This window comes from Salmo salar, chromosome 09 (assembly GCF_965601325.2).
Source record: "Salmo salar chromosome 09, fSalSal1, whole genome shotgun sequence".
Taxonomy (NCBI): Eukaryota; Metazoa; Chordata; class Actinopteri; order Salmoniformes; family Salmonidae; genus Salmo; species Salmo salar.
In genome coordinates, this window is record NC_138299.1 from 131,105,455 (window position 1) to 131,118,619 (window position 13,165).

General features: G+C 42.9%; 1 protein-coding gene across 2 annotated transcripts in view; it reads right to left on the reverse strand.

Annotated features, from left to right (window-relative positions):
- Nucleotides 1–305: 305 nt before the first annotated feature.
- Nucleotides 306–13,165, reverse strand: part of LOC106612894 (neurobeachin) — a 305,164-nt gene continuing 292,304 nt past the window's right edge. For both annotated transcript variants that reach the window (XM_045724516.2, XM_045724515.2), the window contains exons 56-59: nt 5,742–5,843; nt 4,422–4,618; nt 3,361–3,512; nt 306–2,812 (exon numbers count right to left, since the gene is read on the reverse strand). In XM_045724516.2, the coding sequence (XP_045580472.1) occupies nt 2,722–2,812; nt 3,361–3,512; nt 4,422–4,618; nt 5,742–5,843 (542 nt within the window). In that variant the 3' untranslated portion in view covers nt 306–2,721. The remainder of the gene's footprint in view (nt 2,813–3,360; nt 3,513–4,421; nt 4,619–5,741; nt 5,844–13,165) is intronic.

Consider the following 13,165-nt stretch of genomic DNA (forward strand, 5'->3'; position numbering starts at 1 on the left):
AACTTATAAAATCATGATATACTTAAATCAACAAAATATATTACATACAAATCAAGAAAATATTTGACACAAAATCAAAATGTGTTTTTTAAAGCAACAATGTCAACACAAATAAAATGCATTTATTTAGCAAAATCCTCCAAAATCCTCCTTACACAAATATTTATGTTTTCATATTCCAAATAAACCCAGTAAGATAGATATTCCATCCAGACACTGTAGCTCTCTGCATGCGGTGTCCCTGGTTTAGCTTGGCTGCTGTCTGTACCATTACAATGGAAACCCAAACTCTTTGCATATTGTCATTTGTTTTTTTCCTTTTCATCTTACTGTCAACTCACACATGTGGCATATTTTACATTGTTGCACTGAAACAAAGTTATAATGTTTTCTATTTATTCAAAATAGTTAAGAATCATTTTTGGATGACTATAGCCTGTTCTTGGTCAGGTTAGCTACATGCCCCAACCTCTCACTTAGCCTGGCTGTTTGTGCTAACATTCCACTCCTTTCCATTACTTGCCATGCCAAACATCATGTCATGTTTGGCATATGACACGGAGTACAGTGAGTGGAATGTTAGTACCAAACAGGTCTGGATTGCAGGCTTTAACAAACTCATGGTATTGGATAGTGATCATCCAGTGTTTCTACAACTGACGTCTTGCACGGTCTTCCTTATCAATCTATTATCTGGAAATACAAACAATGACGACTAAAAAATTCAGTGCTAAATCTGACTAGCCTGTGGTAATGATTTTAAAAGTATATAAAAGTAATTTTAAATCCTTGCTTTTGTTGAAATATAAATAAAATAGTTACAGAACAAGAAATGGTACAGAAATCATTACAAGGTCTGTTATTTCCTGCTGATAATGTGAAACGTGATTAAGAAACAAATTACAATTACAATGGACACATTTCGCACGGTAAGTATAGTTCTGAAACTGCCCTTACAGACATCTAAACACATTATCACATGAACATAGAACAATTTGTCATTTTTGACAAGTACATTGATAGACTACTGTTTTCCATGATGGGAGACCAACTATCAGCTATTATTATTAACCAACTAAATCTGTGTCCCAAATGGCACGCCTTTTGACCAGAGCCATATGGGTCCTGATCAAATGTTGTGCACTATAAATGGAATAGGGTACCATTTGGGAGGCAAACTAAGATTTGATGTGAGAGAGTCATGTCAAGGTTTGGAACAGAGAATTATGGTTCAACTGTAAAAATGGAGACTAAATGGAGACATCTTGTTCTTTTCAAATCTTTTCTGGAAATAAAAACTCTTTACATCATCCTTATATACAATAGTTTTTACTTTTTTCCTAGAAAAGTGTCCCAAGTTTGATATGTATTTGACATACAAATGTTGTATAAATGTTATTAACTGTAGGTTTGTTTATTTGTATTTTTCACAGTTTTAAATATGACCAGTTTAATAAAATCGTACATTCATTATTTTTTATCAGTGTTGAAGCTGTCACTGTAGCACTATGACTGAGCTCTTTTTCTAAGCTCATCAGAGTTTCTTCTTATATTACTTATAGTTTAACCTGTCTGTCTCCAGGTATTATGATATACTGTGGGTCCGAAATGATTGACACCCTTGATAAAGATTAGCAATATTTACTGTATAAATAAAATAAAAAAGTAAAATACTGAGCTATATTGTATGATAAAAAAAATATGTATTTTATACGAATACAATTGCTCAGAGAAAATAATTTTGTTTAACATGTAATATATATTTTTTTTTCTTCAAAAATGTAGGGGTAGGGTTGCAAAGGGTATTACTGGAAACTTTTGAAATGTACCAATAACCAACAGAATTTGGGTATCTTTAAGGATTTTTTGTAATCTATCACAAGACATCTACTTCAGATTATCACAGAAGGTCAAAGATCATACCCCCAAGACATGCTTACCTCCCCTGTTATTGGTAATGGTATGATCTTTGACCCTCTGTAACTTTCATCATTACTCACGATTCATTCAGGATTATCTGTAATCATGGTAGCATCCACATTAATTACGAAGTGTTTAGAAACATAGTATATTCTTATTTACAATTAAAGTGAATCCAAAATGACAGAATACATTATTTACCATTCATTTCTATTGGGCACAAAATAATCTGAAACACAACCAAAACAAACTGCAAATGCATCCAACAAGTTTGTAGAATCCCAAGCTTGACGTAATCATTAAGGGCTAGGAATATGGGACCAAATACTACACATTTGACTACTGAATTTATAAGAATATTTAGGGATGTCAATAATTTTGAACCCTACCTTTTTGAGAAAAAAACTTGTTAAACAAAATATCTTTCTCTAAGCAATCGTATTAGTATAAAATAATATAATTTTACATTTTTTTGGAGCATATAATATAGCTCAGTATTTGAATTATTTATTTTATACAGTCATTATTGTTCATCTTCATCAAGGATGTCAATAATTTCAGACCCCACTGTATTACTAACCTGGTTAACAGCTTATGGTTAGTTAGTTAACCTGTAGGGTTAGTTAGTTAACTCGTAGTTGACCTGTATGGTTAGTTAACACTTATACAGGTAGTTACTTAACCCTAGTTAACTTGTATAGGTAGTTAACAGCAGTTAACCTGTATAGTTGGTTAACAGTAGTGTCCAGGTGTCCTCCAAACCAGCAGCCATGTTGTACTGCCTCTCTGTCTCTGTAACCCTCAGTATCTGTTCTGGTGCTCGTAGTGCCACCGGTTGAAGTCGATGTTGAACGCCACAATGCTGCCGGATGCCATGCCAGTGATGAGAGTCCTGGGAGGGGGGCACACACAATACAGCGTCTACATACACAATGTACCTCTATATGACCCATTCATAAATATATTAGCTTATTGTAATTTATGAGTTATTTCCCAAACATGAATCTACTTTACTAACATCAAACAATAGGTGTGTGTGTTTGCGTGTGTGTGTGGTGTGTGAGGAAAGTGACGCTTGTGTATTGCTCCAAGGCAAGTGCGCTTTCAGGACCTTTCACTGCAATTTCGTTGTCTCTATGGCAACTGGTTCTATTTAAAGAAAACAAAGCTCACTGAACTGCAAACGTTCCGTTCCCCCAAATGTACCCTGACAAGCATGAAACACACAGGCCCTTTCAGTGTTCTACAGCCTACATACTGCTCTACACACACACACACACACACACACACACACACACACACACACACACACACACACACACACACACACACACACACACACACACACACACACACACACACCACACACACACACACACACACACACACCATTGATACTGTATTAGAGGAAACCTGACTAGGAGGACTAACAGGACTAACCTCTGGTCGTGAGAGAGGTCCATGGCGCGGACACCAGCATCACAGCCTGGGTAGATGTAGAGCTGTTTGAAGTCACAGGCCTGCCACACCTCCACCACCCCGTTGTCTCCTCCTGTCACCAGGTTCTGACCGTCACTACTCAGCATAATGGCCTAGGGAGCACATCATAATAATACATTACATTTATATAAATAAATAATCACAGCAATAAATCATAACAGCATCTACTTCAAATGACAGCCTAGGCCCTATGTAGTATTGTACTTTAGACATTTAGACCCTAGGCCCTATGTAGTATTCTACTTTAGACATTTAGACCCTAGGCCCTATGTAGTATTGTACTTTAGACATTTAGACCCTAGGCCCTATGTAGTATTCTACTTTAGACATTTAGACCCTAGGCCCTATGTAGTATTCTACTTTAGACATTTAGACCCTAGGCCCTATGTAGTATTCTACTTTAGACATTTAGACCCTAGGCCCTATGTAGTATTCTACTTTAGACATTTAGACCCTAGGCCCTATGTAGTAAACTACTTTAGACATTTAGACCCTAGGCCCTATGTAGTAAACTACTTTAGACATTTAGACCCTAGGCCCTATGTAGCAAACTACTTTAGACATTTAGACCCTAGTCACTATGTAGTACACAAGGTTTGAATATTGCTGTCCATCAATGATTCAATAAACAAATTAACAGAGCTTGAGCAATAAAAATAAATAAATAATATATATAGATATATATTGCCCTATATGCAAAGTTGGTAGAATCTTATTCAAAATGATTCACAGCTATAATGGCTGCCAAAGGTGCTTCCACCAAGGGGTGTGAAGACATATGCAATCAAGATACTTTAATAACATACATATTATTATTATTAATTTGGTGAATATTCTATAATTCTCTTTCAGTTTGAAAATGTGGAGTAGGTTCTGGAGATCAGTAGGACCCCCCCCAATTGAATCCCGTTTTGAAATATAATTTTAAGACTGTTAAATGTGAAGACTATACAAGGCGTGTGTAGACTTTCACTAGGAACATACTGTATCTGAGGTCTTACCCGTGTTGAGTCGTTGACCTCCATCTGAGCTAGTAATTTTCCGTTGATGCTGAAGTTACAGAAACGTCCTCTCTCGTAGCAGATGATACAGTGGCCCTCGCTGGACACAGATATGAGGCGGGGACACATGCAGTTATCTGGGCCTTCCAGGGCCCGCAGCAGGTCCCCTGTTATAGTGTGGACCAGACACGGACCCTCTGGAGGGGGAGCAAGATATAATTACACACTAACACGCACGGATGTATGGACACATGCACACACACTATTTCAAGGATGTTACTCAACATTCCACACCTAACTATGATATCTATGTACTGTGGCATGTGACATTACAGTCCTATCAGCCAACTCACATACCATAACCATCACCTTACCAGAGCCATGTACAACAGCTAATAGCTATGACTATATCCATTATGATCCTAGCTGAAGAGAGAGAGTCTGTTCTCAGAGCCAGCTGAGAACAGAAATGCTCAGGATACTGATTTCCCAGTTCTGGTTCACATCTTTGACAGTTCTGTATGGTTACGTTTTTTTAAATACTGTGACTTTGATTTTATAGTACTTATTTTCTATAGTGCCTTGGGTGTGAGAAAAGCACTTTATATACAAGATGAATTATTATTAGATGGAGATTAAACTGTAGTACACTACTTTGGACCATTGGTGGAAAAAGTACCCAATTGTCATACTGGAGTAAAAGTAAAGATATTTTACTCATTTTCTATTAAGGTAAGTAAACATGAAAGGCACCCAGTAAAATACTAATTGAGTAAAAGTCTAAAAGTATTTGGTTTTAAATACACTTAAGTATCAAAAGTAAATGTAATTGAACAAATATACTTAAGTATCAAAAGTAAAAGTACAAGCATAAATCATTTCAAATTACTTATATTAAGCAAACCAGAAGGCACTATTTTCTTGTTTTTTTAAATAGCCAGGGGCACACTACAACGCGCAGACATAATTTCCGAACGAAGCATTTGTGTTCAGTGAGTCCTCCAGATCAGAGGCAGTAGGGATGACCAGGGATCTTCTCTTGATAAATACGTGAATTGGACCATTTTCCTGTCCTGCTAAGCATTCAAAATGTAACGAATACTTTTGAGTGTCAGGGAAAATGTATGGAGTAAAAAGTACATTATTTTCTTCAGGAATGTAGTGAAGTAAAAGTAAAAGTTGTCAAAAATATAAATAGTAGTACTTTAAAGTATTTTTACTTAAGTACTTTACGCCGCTGCTTTGGACCAGAGCCCTTGGGCCCTGGTCAAAAGAAGTGCACTACACAGGGAATAGAGGACTCAAGCTGTCTCTGCTGACCTTTGGCTCCACTGATGACTAGTCCCAGCTCGGCACACACAGACACACACACCACCTCATGGTCATGGCCGGTCAGCACAGCTCGCGGTGCCGGGTAGTCACCTGGAAGAAAGCACAACAGTTGGGTTTTATTAAAGAACAACACACAACGGCTTGGGATTGTTGCAACACAGTGCACTTAACTGGAGGATGCACTTATAAGGAGCAACTGAAAATAATGTAATGAACTAAGAACTGACTGAGCATATGTGTTGTTATGTTGATAAATAACTGACCACAGTCATGGTGAGAGTGACTCCCACCCAGCTGCTGCCAGCGAGGTCCTGGTTAATTGTCATTTAAATGTTGTGACGACAGATCACCCTCTTCCCCAACTACCCTCCCCTCACACTGTCCCATGATTGATGACGGCTGGGGGAGAGGTTAATGAGGGGAGGTCCTGGACACCTGGAGTCTTTCCCCTTCTCATCCTTCTCTCCTCTCCTCTCCTTCACCCCTCTCTCCTCTCACCCCCTCTTTCCTCTCCTCTCCTCCCTCTCTCCTCTCATCCCTCTCTCCTCTCCAGCCCCTTAGAGAGTTGGACCAGAGCAGACATGTCAGTCCTAGGACAGCGGTGAGGTGGCTGATGGGACATGTGTCAAAGAAAGCCACAGACTCATCCAGCTCACCTGCCCTACAAAAGATTCAATCAGCCAGCACTGAGCCCACCCCCCTTCCCCCAACCCCCAGGGACCCCCTCAGCCAGCCAACACAACCACCTCACCCCTACCTCCCCCACACTGCCTCACATTTCAGTGGTATGGGCTGAGCTGGGCCTGAGAGGCAGAGGGGGATTGAGCTGGAAGTTATTTTAATGATCAGGGGCCTCATTTAAATATGTACATTCCTCCCTAAATTCTGGCAGATGTGGAGACTTATTATTGGGATTTATCAAACTGTCATATGCAAAATATATGCATGTTTTCATTGCTAAATCAGAGCTATACTATATTTGTGAGCTCTCGAACGTGCGTGTCACCACTACTCCTGCTCCTCCCCTCCGGCGTTCGACATTGCCTGTTTACTAACCACTGGTCCTGGCAACCCTTCATTACGCACACCTGGACCTTATCACTTCCCTGATTACTCCCCCTATTTATAGTTTAGCACTCAGTTGTTATTTCCCATCAGGCGTTATTGTCTCTGTTTCCATGTTCAGACGCATTCCTTGTTTTTGTATCGTTATGGGTTCGATTACATTAAACTCCCCAACTGCACCTGCTTCCTGACCCCCTGCGTCTACATTACAGTGTGTTACAACCCCACCTGGTAACAACCTCCATTCACCTTTTTTGGCAATATAAACGCCCTCATTTGCTGTATGATTTGGATATGTTGGAACTGGGTCATGACTCATGACAATTTCTAAAAGAAAGCGCAATGACAAATACGATCACATTTATGTAGAGGTAATGGGCAAAATGTTTTTTCTTTTTCAGTTACTTAAAAAAAATAAAAAATGCATCCCATCTATAGCGACTGCCAAACACTGGCAGTGCATTCTACACGTTTGATTTATTCAAACAATATAAAAGTAAATGCTGGAGCACACTTTATAGGAAAAAAAAAAGTTGTACAATACTTTGTTTATCAATAGACGTTTGTGTTTCTCAATAGACGTTTGTGTTTCTATCTCCTGCCTTGGTATAGGCTCTGAATTTAAATAGACTATGATGTTGCGCTCCTATCGCAAAGCAGTACTGTAGCCTACCCATACTGTTACATTTAAATAGGCTACGGGTCTATTTACTTTCAATCGTATTTGGCTGTTAAATAAGCAATGGATAAAGGGTAGCCTAATATTTATTGTGTAGCAGAAATAAACCAGTCCTGACTAGTCTCCCAGCCTTCCCTGTAGCTCAGTTGGTAGAGCATGGTGTTTGCAACGCCAGGGGTTGTGGGTTCGATTCCCACGGGGGGCCAGCACAGGGAAAAAAAATGTATGAAATTGCATTCACTACTGTAAGTCGCTCTGGATAAGAGCATCTGCAAAAAATTACTTAAATGTAAAAAATGTCAGAAATGGAGATACAGGTCCTGTAATATGATTATGATTTAGGCCTATACAGTTCATATGGAAAATATTCAGACCCCTAGACTTTTTACACATTTTGTTACGTTACAGCCTTAATCTAAAATTGATTAAATCATTTTTTCCCCCCGCATCAACCTACACACAAAACCCCATCATGACAAAGCATAGATTTTTTTGCAAAATTATAAAATAAATATCACATTTACGGAAGTATTCAGACCCTTAACTCAGTACTTTGTTGAAGCACCTTTGGCAGCGATTACAGCCTTGAGTCTTCTTGGGTATGACACAACAAACTTGGCACACCTGTATTTGGGGAGTTTCTCCCATTCTGCTCTGCAGATCCTCTCAAGCTCTGTCAGGTTGGATGGGGAGCTTGAGAGGATCTATCTACAGCTATTTTCAGGTCTCTCCAGAGATGTTCAATTCTGTTCAAGTCCGGGCTTTGGCTGGGCTACTCAAGGACATCCAGAGACTTGTCCCGAAGCCACTCCTGCAATGTCTTGGCTCTGTGCTTAGGGTCGCTGTCCTGTTGGGAAGGTGCATCTTCGCCCCAGTCTGAGGTCCTGAGCGCTCTGGAGCAGGTTTTCATTCAGGATCAATCTGTACTTTCCTCAGTTCATCTTTCCCTCGATCCTGACTAGTCTCCCAGTCCCTACCGCTGAAAAACACCCCCACAGCATGATGCTGCCACCACCATGCTTCACCATAGGGATGGTGCCAGGTTTCCTCCAGACGTGACGCTTGGTATTCATGCCAAAGGGTTCAATCTTGGTTTCATCAGAGCAGAGAATCTTGTTTCTCATGGTCTGAGAGTCTTTAGGTGCCTTTTGGCAAACTCCAAGCGGGCTGTCATGTGCCTTTTACTGAGGAGTGGCTTCCATCTGGACACTCTACCATAGAGGCCTGATTGGTGGAGTGCTGCAGAGATGGTTGTCCTTCTGGAAGGTTCTCCCATCTCCACAGAGGAACTCTGGAGGTCTGTCAGAGTGACCATTGTGTTCTTGGTGACCTCCCTGACCAAGGCCCTTCTCCTTCGATTGCTCAGTTTGTCCGGGCGGTCAGCTCTAGGAAGAGTCTTGGTTGTTCCAAACTTCTTTCAATTAAGAATGACGGAGGCCACTGTGTTCTTGGGGCCCTTCAATGCTGCAGACATTTTTTGGTATCCTTCCCCAGATCTGTGCCTCGACAGAATCCTGTCTTGGAGCTCTACGGACAATTCCTTCGACCTCATGGCTTGGTTTTTGCTCTGACATGCACTGTCAACTGTGGGACCTTATATAGACTGGTGTGTGCTTTTCCAAATCATGTCCAATCAATTGAATTTACCACAGGTGGACTCCAATCAAGTTGTAGAAACATCTCAAGGATGATCAATGGAAACAGGATGCACCTGAGCTCAATTTCGAGTCTCATAGCAAAGGGTCTGAATACTTATGTAAATAAGGTATCTGTTTTTAATTTGGGGTGTAATTTTCCTTTCAAATATTCACTCTAAGAAGAGTGATGATATCTGATATCAAACAACCTGGTTTGATTGATATGGAATATGAATAGTAGAAGTTCTCTCCGTAGAAGTAACATTCCTTTGTTAGGGAAGGTGCACAGTACAGTGCACAGTACAGTGCGGTGTGTGAGTGTAACGCCCTGGCCATAGAGAGGGTTTTTTTGTTCTTTATTTTGGTTAGGCCAGGGTGTTACATTGGGTGGGCGTTCTATGTTACTTTTTCTATGTTTTTGTATTTATTTGTTTTGTGCCGTGTGTGTGGCTCCCAATCAGGCACAGCTGAAGCTCGTTGTTGCTGATTGGGAGTCACACATAAGGAGCATGTTTTTGCTTTGGGTTTTGTGGGTAATTGTTTCTGTTAGTGTTTGCACCTGACAGGACTGTTTTGGCTGTCAGTTTTCTTGTTTTTGTAAAGTGTTCACGTTGGTCTATTAAATTCTTATGATGAACACTAACTCCGCTGCACCTTGGTCTCTCTCTTCAGACAGCCCTTACAGTGAGTACCATTGGAGTGTTTTCTCCTGTAGTACAGTGCCGCGGCCCCCTCTACTAATTGGAACAAACTAACCTGAAATTCTTAATTAGCTTCAATGAAGATAATGAGAAAACCCTCACCTCAACCACAGCCCCATGTGACCCCAGTTCATGCACAGTACACACAAATACAGTAGACATACGAACAAGCACTTGCACGTACACACACTCTTACACACACACACACACACACACACACACACACACCAACACCCACACACTGTTATTGTGTCCAGTCATACAAATGGTGAAGTGGTTGTTTTGAACACAGGTAATCAGTGAGTATGAGGAACTAAGTGAGAAGAGCAGCAGAAATCAAATCACACTCTGGAGCTGAATAGCAAGACATCAGTAGTATTTTACCATAAAGCAACACACACATATAGGTGCATATATAGTAGATGCTCCTCCCTGTCAGGGCCGGCATTATGGGCGGGCCCTTGGGGGCCTGGCCCGCCGTACCTTACCTCCTTGGGACGCATCAATCTCAGATAAAGCATCCGACGGAGCAAAACAGCGCCCCTCTGTCTCCATATTGTAGACCATGTATCTGATGCTGTCTGGACGAAAGGAGCATGGCATGCTATACTTTACCCGGCCAGGCAGCATCAGATACATGGACTACATTTAGTAAGACAGAGCGGCGCTGTTTCACTCGCTAGTTTCAGCAGAGAGGAAGAGGCTAAGCGAGAGATCTCACTCTCGCTAACATCTGCCCTGAATAAGCCCAATGCACTGCTATGGGCATAATATGCAGACCTAAACTTGTAGCCCACATTCCTGCCTTTGGGACAATGAATCACATGGTTAGGGCGGAGACATGAGCATCTCGTTATTATATATTGCTCTCTGGTTTCAGCCACTTGCAAATCAGAAAGGAAAGTTGGCGGATGCACAGTGCACTGTTCGGATGCTGGATTGCCTTAAAGTAAATTGATGTTTTGACCAAATTTTATGATTACTCCGGGTCTAAATAAAATCATTCAAAAATACTTTACCATAGAGCATGACTTAGACACAGAGGATCATTAGCTTATTTTCTTTAAATAGCCTATGCCTATTTGGGAAGCCAGCAATTAGGGCAGCGCATGGCAATAGGCTTAGCTGATTATTGAGTTGCGGCTGTCACTGAAAAATATCTAAAATGTGTGAAGATAATGTGTCTTGAGTATAATTTTTAATGTTAAGCCAAGAAGCAGAGAGGTGTGTGGTGAAGACATGGGCGTCTCTCTCTCCAGAATGCATGGGTGTCTCTCTGCAGAATGCATGGGCGTCTCTCTCTCCAGAATGCATGGGCGTCTCTCTCTCCAGAATGCATGGGCGTCTCTCTCTCCAGAATGCATGGGCGTCTCTCTCTCTCTCCAGAATGCATGGGCGTCTCTCTCTCTCTCCAGAATGCATGGGCGTCTCTCTCTCTCTCCAGAATGCATGGGCGTCTCTCTCTCTCTCCAGAATGCATGGGCGTCTCTCTCTCTCTCCAGAATGCATGGGCGTCTCTCTCTCTCTCCAGAATGCATGGGCGTCTCTCTCTCTCTCCAGAATGCATGGGCGTCTCTCTCTCTCTCCAGAATGCATGGGCGTCTCTCTCTCTCTCCAGAATGCATGGGCGTCTCTCTCTCTCTCCAGAATGCATGGGCGTCTCTCTCTCCAGAATGCATGGGCGTCTCTCTCTCCAGAATGCATGGGCGTCTCTCTCTCCAGAATGCATGGGCGTCTCTCTCTCCAGAATGCATGGGCGTCTCTCTCTCTCTCCAGAATGCATGGGCGTCTCTCTCTCTCTCCAGAATGCATGGGCGTCTCTCTCTCTCTCCAGAATGCATGGGCGTCTCTCTCTCTCTCCAGAATGCATGGGCGTCTCTCTCTCTCTCCAGAATGCATGGGCGTCTCTCTCTCTCTCCAGAATGCATGGGCGTCTCTCTCTCTCTCCAGAATGCATGGGCGTCTCTCTCTCTCTCCAGAATGCATGGGCGTCTCTCTCTCTCTCCAGAATGCATGGGCGTCTCTCTCTCTCTCCAGAATGCATGGGCGTCTCTCTCTCTCTCCAGAATGCATGGGCGTCTCTCTCTCTCTCCAGAATGCATGGGCGTCTCTCTCTCTCTCCAGAATGCATGGGCGTCTCTCTCTCTCTCCAGAATGCATGGGCGTCTCTCTCTCTCCAGAATGCATGGGCGTCTCTCTCTCTCCAGAATGCATGGGCGTCTCTCTCTCCAGAATGCATGGGCGTCTCTCTCTCCAGAATGCATGGGCGTCTCTCTCTCCAGAATGCATGGGCGTCTCTCTCTCCAGAATGCATGGGCGTCTCTCTCTCCAGAATGCATGGGCGTCTCTCTCTCCAGAATGCATGGGCGTCTCTCTCTCCAGAATGCATGGGCGTCTCTCTCTCCAGAATGCATGGGCGTCTCTCTCTCCAGAATGCATGGGCGTCTCTCTCTCCAGAATGCATGGGCGTCTCTCTGTCCAGAATGCATGGGCGTCTCTCTGTCCAGAATGCATGGGCGTCTCTCTGTCCAGAATGCATGGGCGTCTCTCTCTCCAGAATGCATGGGCGTCTCTCTGCTCCAGAATGCATGGCCGTCTCTCTCTCCAGAATGCATGGCCGTCTCTCTCTCCAGAATGCATGGGCGTCTCTCTGTCCAGAATGCATGGGCGTCTCTCTCTCCAGAATGCATGGGCGTCTCTCTCTCTCCAGAATGCATGGGCGTCTCTCTCTCTCCAGAATGCATGGCGTCTTTCTCTCCAGAATTCATGGGGGTCTCTCTGTCCTGAATGCATGGGCGTCTCTCTCTCCAGAATGCATGGGCGTCTCTCTGTCCAGAATGCATGGGCGTCTCTCTCTCCAGAATGCATGGGCGTCTCTCTCTCCAGAATGCATGGGCGTCTCTCTGTCCAGAATGCATGGGCGTCTCTCTGTCCAGAATGCATGGGCGTCTCTCTCTCCAGAATGCATGGGCGTCTCTCTCTCCAGAATGCATGGGCGTCTCTCTCTCCAGAATGCATGGGCGTCTCTCTCTCCAGAATGCATGGGCGTCTCTCTCTCCAGAATGCATGGGCGTCTCTCTCTCCAGAATGCATGGGCGTCTCTCTGTCCAGAATGCATGGGCGTCTCTCTCTCCAGAATGCATGGGCGTCTCTCTCTCCAGAATGCATGGGCGTCTCTCTCTCTCCAGAATTCATGGGGGTCTTTCTCTCCAGAATTCATGGGGGTCTCTCTGTCCTGAATGCATGGGCGTCTCTCTCTCCAGAATGCATGGGCGTCTCTCTCTCCAGAATGCATGGGCGTCTCTCTCTCCAGAATGTGCTCCGGTGTCT